This window comes from Dendropsophus ebraccatus, chromosome 7, assembly GCF_027789765.1.
Source record: "Dendropsophus ebraccatus isolate aDenEbr1 chromosome 7, aDenEbr1.pat, whole genome shotgun sequence".
NCBI lineage: Eukaryota > Metazoa > Chordata > Amphibia > Anura > Hylidae > Dendropsophus > Dendropsophus ebraccatus.
In genome coordinates, this window is record NC_091460.1 from 98,939,622 (window position 1) to 98,959,586 (window position 19,965).

General features: G+C 45.1%; 1 protein-coding gene across 4 annotated transcripts in view; it reads left to right on the forward strand.

Moving 5' to 3' along the window:
- The window catches only part of PDE4C (phosphodiesterase 4C), a 231,485-nt gene that overhangs the window by 193,752 nt on the left and 17,768 nt on the right, over nucleotides 1-19,965 (forward strand). For all 4 annotated transcript variants that reach the window (XM_069977947.1, XM_069977949.1, XM_069977950.1 and 1 more), the window contains 2 exons: nucleotides 12,505-12,669; nucleotides 19,521-19,620. In XM_069977947.1, the coding sequence (XP_069834048.1) occupies nucleotides 12,505-12,669; nucleotides 19,521-19,620 (265 nt within the window). The remainder of the gene's footprint in view (nucleotides 1-12,504; nucleotides 12,670-19,520; nucleotides 19,621-19,965) is intronic.

Consider the following 19,965-nt stretch of genomic DNA (forward strand, 5'->3'; position numbering starts at 1 on the left):
CTCTGGTGTCCGCAGTGTCACATGCTTCTTCTGGCTGTACTGCTGTGCAGACAACAACAAAATGGCGATGCCCAACAGTACACATAATATCACCTTTCCCCTCTTTGTTCTTTTGTGAAAAGAGGGGGGAGGTGATGATGTCACAGCAGCTGAGCAGGGACTGCCTCTTTTTTTCAGCATTCCTATTTCAGGCTGCTTTTACCAGCAGTTTCCTGCTGGAGCTCCCCCTGGTGGCCATCACTGGGAAATATGGAAAATTCGATCGTTAGTTTTTCATATTTCCTTACATGTAAAAAAAATAAAAAACACATATAAATTAACAAAAAAAATTAACAAATTCACTTTTAACACTTTCAAAAAAATGTTTTACTTGGCGACACATTCCCTTTAACTCCTCTGATGGTGTACTGATTTCTTTTGCCTTAGGTATAAGGAGATCCTGGCGGTTGCTTTGTCTCGCTAGTTGATAGGCCCGTGATAGGGTGCGATTGGGGTAGCCCCTATCTCTGAACCTTCGTTGGAGTGATTTGGCCTCTTTTTCGAAAGATTGTATTGTACTACAATTACGTCTGATGCGTAGGTATTGCCCCTTCGGGATACCAGTCTTTAAGCTGAAGGGATGATGACTTTCCCATTTCAGCAGACTGTTCCCCGCAGTGGGCTTACGATACGCTTCTGTGGAGATAGTGGTGTCCTGGATTTTCAAGATGGTGTCTAAGAAGCAAATTTTATCCTTGTTGATTTCAGACGTGAAGCGGAGACCAATCTCGTTGTCATTAAGTTCCTTGATAAATCTGTTGAAGTCCAAGGGCGTGCCGGACCAGAGGATCAGCACATCGTCGATGTACCGCCCCCAAAATTCAATATAGGGATGGTGTTGGTCGTATTTGTCACTGAAGACCACCGTGTCCTCCCACCAGCCCAGGAACAAGTTAGCATATGAGGGCGCCATCGGGCTCCCCATAGCTGTGCCCCTGAGCTGGTGGTATATCCCCTTGTTGAACAGGAAGTAGTTGTGGGTCAATATCCACTCAACGATTTGGACGATAAAGTTGTTGTGGTTCGTGAGATGTACGCTCCTGGTTTGGAGAAAGTGTTCCAACGCTTGTAGACCCTTGGAGTGTGGAATCGAGCTATACAGAGCTTCGACATCTATGCTGCCAAGATACCATCCTTTTTCGGTTTTGATGTCTGCCAGCTTGGCCAGAAGATCCATTGTGTCGCGAATATACGATGGAATGCTCGTGACTAGTGGCCTGAGGATCTCATCAACGTAGATTCCCAAATTCTGGGTTAGGTTGCCAACAACACATCTCAGGGAACTCAGTCCACCACATCCTCGGCTACCACATCAACGTCATTTACATCTCCCTCTACCCAAGATCAGACTGCAGCTCCCTCTGCTTTGTCTTCTTCCTCTTCTTCTTTTTTAGCAAGGGGGGTGCCCACCCCAGGGACTTTCTAGCACTCACCAGTACGCCCCCCCTCCCTGATGACCGAAATGACTCCTCTAACCAGATCATCAATTTATCACACCACGTGCTAACGGATAACGAACGATCGGTACTTATGAAGGGTTTATCTTTTGTACCAACCAACAACTTCAAGGTCTTTGACTGGGTGAAGGATATACATCTTTTTGCGAGGAAACTAAAATGGAAAAAATTCTTTGCACTCAACGAAGCGCGGAAATGTCTGGAACTGGGGATCTCACCAGAGGACTTACCAGGAGTAACCACGCTATCCAACCTTTTGGAAGAAAATGAAAGGGAACGTGGGTTAGGCCCCTTTTCCACCTGTCAGCCAAAATCCAGGAGGATGCCCCCCATAAGCGATCAAGATAGCATAGATATTTTCACGAGGGTGGTAACACAAGATCTTGAGCAATTAGCACAGGAACCATGGTCACAGAAGTCGAACCTTAATAGGGGAGAACGTATGGCTCTGAAGAATCTTCAAGATGATCGAACAATAGTAATCAAGTCGGCCGATAAAGGCGGGAATCTGGTTATCATGGACCACAACATGTACAGAGACATGTGCCAGATGGTCCTAAGAGACAGGGAGGGATACAAACTCCTAGACACGGACCCCACTGATCTATTCAGGAAACAACTCAAAACCATCCTGGACGATGCCTTGAAAACTGGAATCATCGACAGGAAGGAGTACACGTTCCTCTTACCCACGGCACCTCGAGTAGCAACATTCTACGGATTACCCAAAGTCCACAAGGGCCTACATCCACTAAAATGCCGACCCATTGTGGCCGGCATTGACAACCTAACCCAGAATTTGGGAATCTACGTTGATGAGATCCTCAGGCCACTAGTCACGAGCATTCCATCGTATATTCGCGACACAATGGATCTTCTGGCCAAGCTGGCAGACATCAAAACCGAAAAAGGATGGTATCTTGGCAGCATAGATGTCGAAGCTCTGTATAGCTCGATTCCACACTCCAAGGGTCTACAAGCGTTGGAACACTTTCTCCAAACCAGGAGCGTACATCTCACGAACCACATCAACTTTATCGTCCAAATCGTTGAGTGGATATTGACCCACAACTACTTCCTGTTCAACAAGGGGATATACCACCAGCTCAGGGGCACAGCTATGGGGAGCCCGATGGCGCCCTCATATGCTAACTTGTTCCTGGGCTGGTGGGAGGACACGGTGGTCTTCAGTGACAAATACGACCAACACCATCCCTATATTGAATTTTGGGGGCGGTACATCGACGATGTGCTGATCCTCTGGTCCGGCACGCCCTTGGACTTCAACAGATTTATCAAGGAACTTAAATGACAACGAGATTGGTCTCCGCTTCACGTCTGAAATCAACAAGGATGAAATTTGCTTCTTGGACACCATCTTGAAAATCCAGGACACCACTATCTCCACAGAAGCGTATCGTAAGCCCACTGCGGGGAACAGTCTGCTGAAATGGGAAAGTCATCATCCCTTCAGCTTAAAGACTGGTATCCCGAAGGGGCAATACCTACGCATCAGACGTAATTGTAGTACAATACAATCTTTCGAAAAAGAGGCCAAATCACTCCAACGAAGGTTCAGAGATAGGGGCTACCCCAATCGCACCCTATCACGGGCCTATCAACTAGCGAGACAAAGCAACCGCCAGGATCTCCTTATACCGAAGGCAAAAGAAATCAGTACACCATCAGAGGAGTTAAGGATCATAGGGACCTTCGATAACGCAGCACCACAAGTTAGGTCAATCCTGGAAAAAGCTTGGCCCATTCTCAGGACAGACCCCCACCTCACCCCGGTGATCCCTGCTCACCCTCAAATCACTTACCGGAGAGGACGTAACTTGGGCGACCTAATAACCAACAGCCACTACGTCCCCCCGAAATCAAAACGCCCCACTTGGCTGGACACGCCTATCACTGGTACCTACAAGTGCGGAACATGTAAGGCATGCCGCTACATCTCGGTATCAAAAACCTTCTGTTCTGGCTCCAACCCCACAATATTCAGGAACCGTTCATTTGTCAACTGTAAATCATCATGTGTTATTTATCTGGCCACCTGTGAATGCCCAAAGTCATATGTGGGAAAAACGAAACGAGAATTCAGGCGTAGGATTCTAGAGCACATCGGGGACATTGAACACTCACGACCCAAACCTGTGGCCACACATATGCGAACCATGCACCCCAAGACTCCCTATAACATCACCTTCAAAGCCATTGAAACTATCGAAATTGATGCCCGAAGGGGTGATTATGACAATAGACTACTAAGAAGAGAAACCGAATGGATATACCGTTTGAAAACCTTGGAGCCAGGTGGCCTCAACGACCAGATTTTGTTCACACACTTCATCTAGACCTTTTAGTGGATAATCATCCCTACCTTCTATCTTCTACTCAACCTCATCTAAGCATCCCTATCACCTCTGCTACCCCTCTCATGCCCTTTCCGTTCACTCTGCTCATGTCAATTATTTCAATATTCTAATTATCGTGTATACCTATACCACCGCCTGACCGTACAAACCGATTTATAACATTTATCTGTTAACATCATTTAACCCAATACATCATCCTTTATACCCATTACCTATCAATATTGTTCATCCTCACCACGCTATGTACCACTTATCTTTATATTCCTTTTGTTGTTTGGGAGACTCCATATCCCCTCTCCCCCTGCAGTTTTGCATGCACACTTAGCATACCAGCCCCTACTGGCCACTAGGTATTTCCTCTGATCAGGTTGACACTGTTACTACATCGCTGGCCATATTTAGCACTCTCCCCCACGATTACATCACCGATGCTGAGGGCATTCTGTCACTATGGGCAGTGGGATTCATTTTTCCCTACTGCGCATGCGCGGACCTCCGCTACGACGGCGCGGTTACGTCATCGCGTGCCGTCTACGCGGTGACGTCATCACGCGCTAGCCGCGCGGCACGTCATCACGCTCTCCGGGTGTATTTAGGCAGCGTCGGCTGGCGGTTCTACCAGACGCTTATCTGCCGCCTGGAACACCACATCTTACCGGCCCTGCTTCATCTACACGTGAGTTCTACATCCATCCTTACATCCATTTTTTCCTTAGATCGCTCTGCCAGCTTACCCTTTGTTGACACTTAGGGTGTTTACCATTTACATTCTAGAGGGGATTACCGTTTTTTGCCTGCCTGTGTTATTAGTTTCCATCCCCATCATGGAGGGACTATAATCCCCATCACAGGTATGCACTATGGATTTATCTACCTATCTATTTCCCATGATTATCTTGCCTACAATACATCTACCTTTTACATCATCCGTTTTGATCAGGCATCATCGTGCTATCTACACTGGGATCTCCCTTTAGTGGCATTGGACACCATCTGTCCTGTACTCTTACCAATACCATACCTATGGAGCTCCTTGCCAAGACCGCTATCCGAAACTGACAGTTTGGAGAGGTATTATCATTCTAAATATCTCCTTTGTCTCCTTGCACCCACTCATCTTTGATCCACCACGGTACTTACACCATTGTCTGTATTTGCTTTTATCAGATATACTACACGGCTGATAAATCCACATAATGTTGCATCCCTGATGAACCTTGTTATCCTGTATAGGACCAAAGGGGAAACGCGTCGGATGACCTGTGGAAAAACTTACTTGCCGTTCTCTAACTCCTGTCTCTACCATAATCTATGTTATATGTGAACATTTATTGCACAGCCCTGTATTGACGTACCACATACAGACGACAAGACCTCTTTTGAGGCTATGTTACTCTCCACCTTGAAATAGACTGTCTCACACATTTTACTAGGGATTGCTCCCACTAGATACTGAGGGTGCTCAGTCCTAGCGGGTTCCTAGAGTGAGGCAGGGCTTACTAGCCAATCACACCGTGGACATGTTCCTATCTCCATTTACCATCTATGTGTATAACATATATATGGGTGCTTTCTGAGCACAATTTTCTCACTGTACATATGAAACACTAGCTCTTATATAAATAAACTTCTGCATTACACTGCAAAATCAAGTGTCTAGTCCACCACTTATTTTTTTGATTAATTTTTCTTCCTGATGTAAGGCACAACTCTAAGGGTACTAATACACGGAACGATAATGCCGATTATCGCTCCATGTAATAAATACAACTATCAGCCGATGACAACGATCATCGGCTGATCGTTGATATAGGTTCTGACCTATTTTCATCAGGCGCCGACCGTGCACCGCTACGTGTAATAGCGGTGCACGGCCGGCGACTGACTATATACATTACCTATCCACGTTCCAGGGCTGCTCCTGCGGTCTTCTCCCTGGGTCCCGCTCGCTCTAGCTTCAGAGCGGCCAGTCAGCTGACAGGCCGCAGAAGCAGCCCTGGAGAGTGGATAGGTAATGTATGTAGTTTAAATAAGGACATCGGTAACAATGTCCTTGCAGCCTTTTTATACGATTATCGGGCCGTGTAATAGGCCCAGTAAACGAGCGATGATCTAGCAGATCGCTGCTCGTTTACAGGTATTATCGGGTCCCTATCGGCCCGTGTAATACCACCCTTGCTGATAGCATGTGAATGAACCGCAGCCACTCCCAACTAATCCCCACAGGGATTAAAGACAGACAGTATCCTCCTCCACTCCAAGGCGGGTAAAACAGGCGCAGGTCCAAAGGGTAATAGTGATAAAAAATATCATAAAATGTATTGAAAGAATTATGCCAGCAACACAACGCGTTTTGAGACCGGTCCGGTCTCTTTATCAAGTGTGTAATACCATAATAATACAAAGGCAACTTATTATGGTATTAGACACTTGATAAAGAGACCGGACTGGTCTCGAAACGCCTTGCGTCGCTGGCATAATTCTTTTAATAAATTTTAAGATATTTTATATCACTATTACCCCTTGGACCTGCACCTGTTTTACCCGCCTTGGAGTGGGGGAGGATACTGTCTTTTGAAGAGTTCAGTCATTTTTCTTACACCTAGAAATCCCAAGACAACTATCACTGTGTTGCGGAAGCTAACGGAATCTGTGTCACATTCAGTCTGGTGTTAAGAGCCAATCCAATTTCCCTATATGGATTTTTGTTTGATGTACACCTCCTTCCAGCTTCATCCTAGCTGTGAATTCATTTATTGTTGGGGGATTGGTTTGTATACAGTGAGAAGCAAGTTCTTAAAGGGACTCTTCTTCTGTTCCCCAGCACTTGCTTCTTGTCATTCCACAGCACTTGCTAAACTGAAAAACGTTCAACAACAGGGAGCAGAAGGCTTTAGCTGTCTTCTGCTTTTTGGGCAACCCATTTAATTGCTTGATATAGAAGCCTCTGAATTCCCAAAAGACCATAACCATCTAGTAGGCATAGCCTGATACAATCGATCTGCTGATACAATTACATTATACATCTTGTTAATAATATCCAAGACACCAGTTCAGAAAGGGCCAAACACCAGTTTCCTATCAAAAATTTAATCAATTCTTCATACTATCTTCTAGAATAAACTGCTTGACTGGTGATAAGGACTGATATCCTCTGAGTATTACCAGCTTCTATCCTACTTTCTACAAACATACCTATTAGGGGTGGGTCCCTTCCACGCCTTAGACAGCTTAGAGACTAATCATAATCAAATCTTTTGTGGTCATCTATGGATAGGGCCCTATTACACCTACAGATTATCTGACAGGTTGTTTTTTTAAGCCAAAGCCAGGAATGGATTTGTGACCTGTTCTCTGTTTATAGTCTGTTCCTGGCTTTGGCTCAAAACAATTTGTCAGATAATCTGTTGGTGTAATAGGGCCCATAGTAGCATCTTTACCCACTGTTCCTCTTTGATAGGAACAAAGTCCCTTCCCCCAATTCTCTTTCACCCCTAATGGGTATCTTTGAAGAAGTTAGGATAGAAGATGTTAATACTCAGAGGATACTAGTCACTATCAGCAGTCAAGCAGTTTATTCTAGGAAAATTCTTGGTTGGAAACTGGTCAGACCCTCAGAGAGGAGCAGATCAACTGACCAGACCCTTCACCTTTCCCACAGGGAAGTCCTTTTTTCACAATCGCCAGGGAGGGGGTGGATGAAAACTACATTAACTTACCTCCTTGTCTTCAGCGCTGCCACCCACATCCTACTGCTCCAATGCTGGGTCTCCGGACACTTCCTGGCCTGACGCAGCTGTAGCGGTGTCCCACCTCTGCTGCTGACTGGCTGAGCGGGGCTGAGACGTCACAACTCAAGTCCCATCTCAGGCCAGAAAGAAGCTGGAGCAGCAGGATGCAGACGGTACTGCGGGAGCCGGGGAGGTAAATAAATGTAATACCCCTGTAGTACACCTAAGTACACCAGCTGTGGCATAAGGATCATTAAAGAACTAATGAACAATCTGCAGTTGGATATCTTCTTGGTACATTGCTGTGGGATATAGAAAAACTTCCAACTTTTCCTATTTAATAATATTATATGATCTATGTACATACTTACCTCCATTGTGCCAGCACCATCCTCCTTGGATGCGTTTGTGCAGCTTCCTATCATTTCCTGGATCCTGGGGACACTTACATAAAGTGTAAGGAGATGCTGTTCCATACACTGGCAAACTGGGCAGGGCAGGAGTAGTGTCAGGAGACTGGAGCACAGGGTTTGTTAGATCCAGTTCTGATATTCCAGGTCTCTATAATTTTGTCTCCCTGAGCTGGTCTATAAAGCTTTTCATCTGCGGATAGGAGGTCCTGTAAAGGTCACCATACACCTTAGGGTGGTATTACACCGGCCGATGGGGGCGCGATAATACCTGTAAACAAGCGCCGTTCTGCTAGATCGGCGCTCGTTTACTGGGCCTATTACACGGCCCGATAGTTGTTTAACAAGCGCTGCAAGGACATTGCTACCGATGTCAGCTGACAGGCCGCTCTGAAGCTAGAGCGCGTGGGACCCGTGGAGAAGTGGACCGCAGGAGCAGCTCTGGAGCGTGGATAGGTAATGCAAGTCATTAGTCGCCGGCCGTGCACCGCTATTACACGCATCGGTGCGCGGTCGGCGCCCAACAAATATAGGTTCTAACCTATATCAACGATCAGCCGATGATTGTAGTCATCAGCTGATCGTTGTATTTATTACATGGAGCGATAATCGGCCGAATCGGCTTTAGACTTTAGACTGCGGCGGATCCAACCTTCAAACTAAGGTGTATTGGGGCTCGTATTGAACAACCACTGACTGATATTGGGGGTGATAAAAATCACGACTGACCTCTTTACTTGCCACAGCAAGAGTGCTCTCCTTACCCCTCCCCATAGAGAACACCGGAATGCTCAACTGTTTTAAACATTGCTGTGAGGTGGGGGACAGGCAGGAGATATAACTGGTGGCCACACAATCTTTCAGCCATCAGTTATTGATGGTGCCTAGCCAGCTTAAGTGGTCTTCCTAGCCTTCTGAACTCTGTTGTGCTACTGACCTTTGTCTGCTCAAACTTTCCTTTCTGACTTGGTTGTGGACTTTCTGACCTTGGCCTGGTATTTGACTTTGTGTCTGTTTTGTGATTTAGTTCCTGTGGTATTTTCCTAGTTTGACCTTGCTAGCCTGGATATGAATAAATCTAAATGGAGTGCAACACACCATCTCAGAAGATAATACAGAACCACAATACAAGAAAAAAAGCCTGAAAAAGATATAAAGTATGCACATCCAATAGTTAAAAATATTTTTTGAGAAAATGCAGACTAAAAACATTCTGTATACAGAACATAAAAACAGGACATGCGTTCAGTCAGTGCATGACTGACTTCATCAGGGTTCTTGGATGTGCCTATGTTATATCTTTCTCAGGCTTTTTTCTTGTTTTGTGTTTTTTTTTCTCTATCCCTCACACTAACATTGGAAGTAACTGTTGTCCAGATGGGGGCCACCGTTTAGGCCACTTTTCAAGTAGGCAGGGACAGCGAGAAGGTTTTAGTTTTCTTTTCTTCTTTTTAAACATGTTTTTATTGAGTTTTCAGACAACATTGGATAGGATAGGGAAGGGGAGGGGGTGGCGGGAACGGGCAAGGGGGAGAGGGGAGGAACTGGGTGGGGGATGTGGCATAGGTTGACAAAAATAATAGATACATTGTTCAGTGACATAGTCCTACAGAGCACAATCTTGAGACAGTGACCGTACAATGCCAAGTGCATAAACCAGGTTACTTACATTGTGCAAAGTATGGGGAGGTGTAGTAAGGACGGCAGCTCAGGATAGTTTACCCTGTGTATCTCTGCCACCCCCAGGAAGGCTAACAATAAGTGTTACGAACTATCAACCAAACAAAACCAGAAAACCAAGAAAATGCAGGCCAAGTGGTGCAGGAGCAACAGTAAGGCCGCGGGCCGCCCTCAAAGGGGTTAAAATCAAAAGAAGAGAGTAGTGGACAACAGCAGTCGAGCACCAACCAGGTCGTGTCAAACGGGGGTTGGACAAGAGTGACTGCTCCAAGTACCAAGTGGTATGTTGGAACGTAATCCGTAATTTCTGTTGTATTCTGGTGGGCATTATCTGGATAAAGTAATCCCAAAGTTGGAAAAAGGCCTTGACTTTAGACTCTTTGGGGGACATGTATAATCGTGCGGTCCGGGGGTTTTCAGCGGAAATTGCCGATTTGCGCAATATTTTATTCGCAAATGGCCGATTTGCGAATAAAATATTCGCAAATCGGCACTTTCCGACGGGTACGCCAGGGGGCGGGGAGGGTGTGTGAAGGGGGCGGAGAGATTCGCCGGAAAGATACGCCGAAAACCTGCTCCAGTCCTCAGCTGGCGTAGGTTTTCGGCGGTGCGCACCAGAGCGCATGGGATTTATGTAGTGGCAGTCTGCCTCTACATAAATCCCTGTAGCGCTGGAGATGCGGGGACATTTATAAGTCCGGCGTAAAAAACGCCGGACTTAATAAATGTCCCCCTTTGTGTAGGGCGGCCTCCACCCAATCCATTCTAAAAAGGTTAGTTTTTGTAGAAAAAGCCGTAGGGATGGGGGGGGGTCGGGAGAGCCACTCTTGCAATATTGATTTCTTGGCAACTGCGGATACCATGAAGAGAAGTTTTTTGGCTTCCCTTGAGCAGGGGTGGGCGGTGTAGTCTATGTGGCCCATTCGGGGGTTAGAGGCACATGGTTCAGCAGGTTAGCGCATTCAAAGTCTTTAACTTGTTTCCAAAAGACCTGGATCTCCGAACAGTGCCAAAAACAATGATAAAGGTCGGCATTGGGGGCCTGACATCTGGGGCACACGGACGACGGAATACATCCCATTATGTAGTTTCGGTGTGGAGATATATACGCCCTGAGTGTAATTTTAGCCGCCATATCCCAATAGGATGCATCAAGGAGGAATGTTTTTTGCCCTATACAATGTATCCACCAAATCCTAACAGGGTAGGTGGGGCATATGCTGCAGTTATTTGGAGAGGCCATAGGGAGAGGTAGAATAATCGAGGTTTGAACGTAAAAAGGTATAATAGCAAGAGATAAGATGTGAGGTGTTTTTGGTTTTCATCAGAAGATTGACTGTGAGGTCTTACTTGTGGCTTTACTATGTGTAGTATGTTCCTTGCATAACTGGTAGCCTGCAAGAACGGAAAGAAAGCAGAAGAGGGAAGGGCGAATTTGGATTGCACCTCGGTGAAGGACAGGGTCAAGGTTATTGCAGGAGAGAGTATGTCCAAGACTTTAGTTATGTTATGATGGGATTGCCAGGTGGAAAATATGTGTGGTTTTCCATCCTGGAAATTGGGATTGCCCAGGAAGGGGAGCAGCAAGGACGTGTACAGGTAAATCCGAGAGCCTGCGGACAGGTTTTAGTTTTCTACTTCTCCCCTCTTACAAACTGATACCAAGTTTGGTAAAAAATTTCACTGTCAGGCTCAGGTCATCACAATATAAGATACACCTTCCTCTATCTCCCTGTAGTTAAGTCCCAGAGAAGTAAGGGAAAGAAAGTGCCAGTGTGAGTCCTTCTGGCAAATAGCCCAGCTCTCGTCCCATCCCCAAAAACAAATAGCTGTACACCATGTAGTAGACCCTTAGGGGCTCGATAACAGTGAGAAGCCCACAAGTCACCTTAAAAAAAAAAAAAAAGGGCCTCCTTATTTCAACCCCCCCCCCCGCCACACACACACACACACACACTAAACAATATGTATTTACAATAAAACTTCACTTTTATTGAGTAAACTAAAAATGTAGTATTACATTTTTAGTTTATTCAATAAAAGTGAAGCTTTTGGCCCTGTGTTTTTTTTTATATTTTCACATTCTCATTCCTCGTTCCACATTCTCACACACCTTTGAATTGTATAGCACAAGTCACCTTGTTACCACTCTGAAGGTTTAATTTAACAAAACCATAATTTTAAAAATTTTAACTTCTATTTACTGAAGCTTGCCAGCTATCTGAACCCGTTTTAAGAAGCCACCACTGAGTGTGTTTAGCTTCACTCATTGCTTTTAATATTCAAGTGCCTCGAGTTACAAGCAGTAAGAGATGGTAGCAGAGACTGCCCAAAACCTCCCAGTGCCTTCAGCAGAATACAGGTGCCTTCTTACTATCAGAATGTGTATAGGCTTGTTTTTTCAGCTTACGGCAGCAGCAGTGCAGGTGAGTGGAGTCTAATATCCCTATGACTGCCCTCATCTGTTATCTCACTTACTTATAATTACCAATCCCTGAATCAAACCACCTGAAAAGTCCCCCCCCTGCTAGGCGCTGGCACATATACTCACCACAGGTAATCTGTGTCCCACGGCGCCGTTCAAATCCATTGCGTGCTCACGTCTTCCCACTCCCGTGACCCCTCTTCTGTCTCCTGTGATTGAACGCCGGAGCGTGACGCTCTCCCATAGAGAAACCATTGTAAAGCCCGACACAGGAGACAGTAGAGCGGTCACAGGAGCGGGTGACATGAGCATGTGCAATGTAGATTATATATTGTACATGGTGTTGAGTACATAAGGAGCCTAATCACTTTGTATTATTTTTAGGAAAGGGATCTCTTGAAGACGTTCAGAATTCCTGTGGACACCTTTATTACCTACATGATGACCCTGGAGGATCACTACCACGCCGACGTGGCCTACCATAACAACATCCATGCTGCAGATGTGGCACAGTCTACGCATGTCTTGCTTTCCACTCCAGCTCTGGAGGTGATGTCTTCTCTCTCTATATTTGTTACTTGTACTCCCTATAAGAGTATTGATTTGTTTTGTGAGCGTGTGCTAGTCATGTTGTAGTCAAGTTGGTGTTTATTGTGAAGCTTGTACTAAATAGATTCATAGTTACATAGTTAATACGGTTGAAAAAAGACACAGGTCCATCAAGTTCAACCAAGGAGGGGATGGATACAGGGAAGGGGTGATAGGTTATATACATATGCATTTATATTATTTTGCTCTGAGAACTTGTCTAGGCCTGTTTTGAAGCCCTCTACTGTTTTTGCTGTGACCAGATCCTGTGGTAGACTGTTCCACAGATTCACAGTTCTCATGGTAAAGAAGGCTTGTCGCCTCCGGAGGTTGAACCTTTTTTTCTCCAGGCGGAGGCAGTGCCCTCTTGTCCTTTGAGGGGGTTTTACCTGGAACATCTTTTCCCCATATTTCTTGTAGGGGCCATTTATATATATTTAAATAACTTAAAGGACAACTCCCCTTAAACGTCTCTTCTCCAGACTAAACAAATGTAATTCTTTTAATCTCTCCTCATAACTAAGATGCTCCATTCCCCTTATTAGTTTAGTTGCCCGTCTTTGTACCCTCTCCAGTTCTAGAACATCCTTTTTATGAATCTGGTTCCAAAACTGGACAGCATACTCCAGATGAGGCCGCACCAAAGCTTTATAAAGCGGTAATATTATATCCCTGTCCTGTGAGTCCATGCCTGTTTTAATGCATGACAATATCCTGCTGGCTTTAGAAGCAGCTGACTGACATTGTGTACTGTTCTGTAGTCTATTATCTACAAGTACACCCAGATCCTTCTCCATCAGCGACTCTCCCAGAGTAACTCCCCCCAGGACATATGATGCATGCGGGTTATTAGTACCCAGGTGCATAACTTTACATTTATCCACATTGAACCTCATTTGCCAAGTAGACGCCCAAACACTCAGTGTGTCTAAGTCATCCTGTAACATCTGTACATCTTCCATAGACTGTACTGTACTACAAAGCTTCGTGTCATCTGCAAAGATAGAAACATTGCTGTTAATTCCATTCTCAATATCATTAATAAACAAGTTAAACAGAAGAGGGCCCAGTACTGACCCTTGGGGTACACCACTTATTACCGGGGACCTTTCGGAGTAGGAATCATTGACCACCACTCTCTGGGTACGATTTTTAAGCAAGTTTTAAATCCAGTTACACATTAAATTTTCCAAACCGATAGACTTTAACTTACCCATCAGACGTCCATGAGGAACTGTGTCAAACGCTTTTGCAAAATCCAGGTACACGATATCCACAGCCGCGCCGCCATCCAGGCTTCTACTTACCTCTTCATAGAAACATATTAGGTTGGTTTGACAGCTTCTGTCCTTAGTATTATAAGTGATAACCAGCATGGTTTTACTATTAGCCACTACATATTCCTGGATGTAGTCCCTTATAAGCCCCTCAAATAGTTTCCCCACAATGGACGTTAAGCTTACAGGTCTATAGTTACCTGGGGAAGTTCGAGAGCCCTTTTTGAAAATCGGCACTACATTTGCCTTACGCCAGTCCCTCGGCACAATACCAGTAAGCAAAGAATCACTGAATATTTCATACAAGGGTAGAGAAATTACAGAACTGAGTTCCCTAAGAACTCTGGGATGTAATCCATCAGGCCCTGGAGCTTTGGTTACATTTAGTTTATTTAATATATCTTGGACCATATCTATAGTAAACCAGTTCAGTACATTACATGTGTTAGCAGCACTGGCCCAACCCACCTCAGTACTGGCCCTGCCCACCGCAGCTCCATCCTCTTATTTTGTATATACAGAGCTGAAGAACCCATTAAGTAACTCAGCTTTCTCCTGATCCCCAGTTATTAATTCCCCTTTACCATTATTTAGGGGTCCTACATGCTCTGTCCTTGGTTTTTTTGCATTAATATATTTGAAGAATTTTTGGGGGTTTCTTTTGCTATCTATGGCTATCTGCCTTTCATTGTGAATTTTTGCTGCTTTTATTACATTTTTACAGGTTTTGTTGACTTCTTTGTAATGTTTAAAGGCTAAAGCTGACCCCTCTGATTTGTATTTTTTTGAATACCCCTTTTTTCTCATTTATAGCCCTTCTAACCTCGGTTGTAAGCCATGTGGGATTGGATTTTAACCGTTTATATTTGTTACCCATAGGAATATATTTGGCAGTACAGTTATTTAATGTGGATTTGAAGATTTCCCATTTATTAGCTGTATCCGTATGTGACAGCAGCCGCTCCCAGTCTATGCCCTGGAGTTCAGCCCTTAACCCAGGAAAATTGGCCCTTTTTAAAATTAAGAGTTTTTGCCCTACCAACATGTTTTTCTTTTCTACACTTTAAGCTAAAAGTCACTATATTGTGGTCACTATTACCCAGGTGTTCATGGACCGTTACATCCCCAACCAGCTCAGCGTTGTTAGAAATAACCAGATCCAACAAGGCATCACTTCTAGTTGGCTCCTCCACAAACTGGCCCAGAAAATTATCCTGCAGGAGGTTAAGAAATTCCCTCCCCTTTGTGGATTTAGCTGAACCGTGACCCCAATCTATATCTGGGTAGTTGAGGTCCCCCATTACCACTACCGTTCCCTCCCTGGCAGCCCGCTCTATTTGTCTATTCAACTGACCATCTAAAACCACGTATTCTGAAGCCGGTGTGCGCCTTTTTTCCTGGCTCTTCTGGTCCTCTGAGAGATCTGTGGACCGAACACTGTATTTGCCCTCATTATAAGAAATAGGATTTATTACAGTGATGTGGCTACAATTATCCTCACTGTTCATCCGCAACATATGGATCTCCCTATCCACTGCTCTTATCCTTCCCCCACAGGACCCTTCTCCTCCCTCCTCATTGTTCTGTCCCCTCTCTAACCTATCTGCCACTACATTACATACTACATTGTCCTCCCTCCACATCCCTAGTTTAAAAACCTCTCCACCCCTTCTAGGATTCTCTCTCCCAGCACAGCGGACCCCCTTCCATTAAGGTGCAAATTATCTGCGGAAAACCGTTTGTACCCCAATGAAAATTCAGCCCAGCGCTCTAAAAACCCAAACCCTTCTTCTCGACACCACATATTAAGCCATGCATTTAACTCCCTAAGCTCCCGCTGTCTTTCCTGCGATGCGCATGGCACAGGCAGTATTCCAGAGAATACCACCTTGGAGGTCCTTCCCTTCAACTTAGCACCTAGTTCTCTAAAATTATTTTTAATAGACCTCCACCTACCTTGTATCCTGTCATTTGTTCCCACATGGACCACGACAGCTGGGTCATCCCCAGCCCCCCCCCAAGTAATTTATCCACCCTTTCCACCACATGCCGAACCCTGGCACCAGGGAGACAGCAAACCATTCAGTTGAGGCGGTCTTGGCGACAAATTATTCTATCCGTCTTCCTGATTATAGAATCCCCTACAACCACTAACTGTCTAGGCCTACCTACAATACCATCCCGCCCACTACTAGTTGGACTGTTCCCCCGGCTGTTAGGGAGAACAGGTTCCACTAGTGCTGCCATTTCTGACACGGATGCCCTTGCATCATCACCTAACTTGGCAATTTTGCTTGGGCATATAGTAGGAGAAGTGGCCTTCCTTTTCTTGGATCCCTTACTGGTCCCTCTAACTACATTAACCCAGCTACTTACTTGGGCCTCCTGATCTATATCACCACCCTCCATCACTACCCCACTAACTTCCTGCTCAGTGAGCCGAAGTTCCCTCTCAAGGTGGCCAAGTTCCCTCAGTGTTGCAATATGCTTCTCCAGATCTCTAACTCGAGCTTCTAGATGGGCAACATGCTCACATCTGTCACAGCGGTACTCACCCTGGAACTCCTGCTCCAGTTGTGCGTACATGCGGCAGACTGCGCACTGAATGAAACCTTCCATCTCGCTAGCCATCATCCTCAGTGCAACAAAAACAGTGAAAAAGAAAGAGATTCAGCACTTACCAGAACTTGTAACTCCTTCTTTTAATTCCTTTTTTCAACTCCACTTATTCAAACCACTTGTCAGCAAACCACAGCAGTGAGCAAGCACACACAGTGATCGCTGGGCCTTTATTTAGGCACCTGAGATCAATTAACCCCACCCCCAGGTGCAGAGCAGACCAGAGGGAAAAAAAACTGTTTGGACCTGTTTAACTAAGCAGCTATGGTACTAGCTATCTATGCGCTGCAGCAATGCACACCACACAATTGCACAAAAACAATATCAGTCACTCCAAACCCACAGAATCACCAACAACTCCTTTTTTCAACTCCAGCAAACCACAGCAGTGATACACCAATCAAGAATAACATTGAAGACAAGGAAAGTGAATAACATGGATCATCTAGTAAAAATGGAACCTGGAAGGGTCAGTATATATTAGGCAGAAAATGCAGCTCTTGAAGTTTTTATGTCTAAAAATTCAGAAAATTAAGGATTGGATTGACTCTGATGGGTATATTGTGGGGTTGTTGCACCTCTAAAATGGCAGGATTTGGTGGCTTTTCCCAGTATTCAGTGGTTACTGATCAAATGCAGCCTACTAAACACAAACTATGGACAATAGAGGCGCTGTTTCTGGAAGAAGCAGATATGTTTTTTTTCTAATCCCAAATAACCCCCTTTTAAAGGGCAACCAGTGAATAAATGGCAGGGTCATGGATATGCCTATGCCCTCAATGGCTTCACTCAGTGCCGCTCCGACGCGCTACAGCGCATGCGAGAATCACGCCGTGGGAGCGTGCGCGCACTACACTGAACCAGAAAGCTACAGATGCCGTCGACCGGAGGCCAGGGGACGGGCGCCATAAATATTCAATACAAGCTGGGAGAAGGTAGTGGCGAGGCGGGCCAAAGTGCGGCACGAAGCCATCACCACTCCCCCTCCATGGGTGCTGACAGATTCCCTTTAATACCCCCAGTTCTTAATACCGTGTATTGTCTCCTTTAACATCAATGACAGTTTGAAGTCCTTTGTAGTAGTTGTGGATGAGGCTCTTTATTTTACCAGATGGCAAAACCGCCTATTTTTCTTGGCAAAAAGCCTCCAGTTCCTGTAAATTCTTGGCCTGTCTCGCATGAGCTTGAGATTTGGCCAGAGTGGCTCAATGATATTGAAGTCAGGAGACTGAGATGGCCACTCCAGAACCTTCACGTTGTTCTGCTGTAGCCAATGACTGGTCAACTTGGCCTTGTGTTTTGGATCGTTGCCGTTTTGGAACATCCAAGTTCATTCCATAAGCAGATTGCAGGCTGATGAGTGCAAAAACCCCTAACCCCAATCTTGATAACCTGTCCTGGTCCTGTAACTCACCCATTCCCTTAATGACCTTGGTCGCCCTCCTCTGCACCCACTCCAGGTCAGCCGAGTCCTTCTTATATACCGGTGCCCAAAACTGTACACAGTATTACATAGGTGCTCAGACCAGTTATTTATAAGAGGCAAAACTATGTTCTCGTCTTTAGCATCTATACCTCTTTTGATGCATCCCTGCCTGGCACTGATCACTAAAGTTGAGTTTACTCTGTAGCCCCCCTACAAGGTTATTCATAAACATGTTAAAATGAAGTGGACCCAATACTGCGGTACCTCACTAGTAATCGTGACCCAATCAGAGTATGTTCCATCAATGACCACCCTCTGTTTCCTATCACTCAGCCAATTAGCCATTTACATATATTTTTCCCTAGCTCCAGCATCCTCATTTTATGAACCAACCTTTCATGTTGCACAGAATTAAATGCCTTTGACAAGTCCAGATATACAATGTCCACAGCCTCCCCCTGGTCCAGTCTATAACTGACCTCCTCATAGAAGCTGATCAAATCAGGTTTGACCGGACCAATACCTTTTAAACCCATGCTGATGTTGTGTGTAAATAAACCCATAGCTAGATAGGGTTAGATATAAAAGGGGAGATTTATCAAAGGGTGTAAAATTTAGACTGGTGCAAACTGGCCACAGCAACCAATCACAGCTCCTCTTTCCTTTCACTAGAACTGAAGGCTGAGCTGTGATTGGTTGCTGTGGCCAGTTTGCACCAGTCTAAATTTTACAACCTTTCATAAATCTTCCCCATAGAGATGAACCCAATTGAATCATGCTGGAGTCTGATTTGGCATTTGACTACCGGTGGCTGAAGAGGTTGGATGCCGCCCTAGGGAGTCCGGGAAAACGTGAATACAGTCTACTGCCTTTTTTACAATGTACGCCGTGCTCGCCTTATGGGTGGTCAAGGGGCGTGGCAATGTGGGGAGCAGGCGTACATTTTTCTTGCTGTCAGCTCCATTTTGCTGACATCTGACATTTGGTGCACTGGGGACGCGAGTCATGAATATTTATCCGGAGTGTTGCACTGCAGAGCACCGGATAAATAATTATGAAGACAGACGGGCAGGTCAGTGCACCAAGGGCTGCAGTGCACCAAGGGCTGTATATACTCCGTCCGGCATTCCATGAAACCGCTCAAAAACTGGCATGTCAATTTTGTCTGGACACTACTCATTGAATAGTGGCAGCACAAAATTGACAGTGTAGAAAATGTAAAGTGCGGCTCCAGCCGCACTTTACATTGTCTCCTATAGTTAATTGGCAGGCAGGCACACCTGAATGTGCCCACATTCTAATTTAAAATAAGTAAGGTTTATCTGGCCAGTACTGCAGTACTGGCCGGGGTGAACTTCAGACAGCGGCTGTGTCACAGAACGTGGAACGTTTTACAACATGGGAACGAGGCCTCAGACTGTTTTTAACCTTTTTTTTCCCTTTATAATTTGATGAAAATTTTAATTTTTTAAATTGTTCTGTATTTACAGGCTGTGTTTACTGACCTGGAAATCATGGCCGCAATCTTCGCTAGTGCTATTCATGATGTGGATCATCCAGGAGTATCAAATCAATTTCTAATAAATACTAGTAAGTGGCAGCATGTCGATTATCAACAATATACCATCTAATATACCAATATGTAAATATACCATTTAATATACTGGTATACCATCAAATATGCCAATATACTATCCCATATACCATCCAATATGGCAATATACCATCCAAAGCATTAAACGCTTCTCTTACAATAGCTCAAATGTGACCCATATTTAACCCTTTCCAGCACCACAACGTTCTATACTCACCCGGTGGTCTAGTAGACAGATCGTGCTTCTCGCTGGGCTGGGGGTGAGTGCCGCATTAACGCAGACCCTGGCTCAGCACTCGATTACTATGGTCTCCAGCAGCCCATAGTAATCAAACACTGAT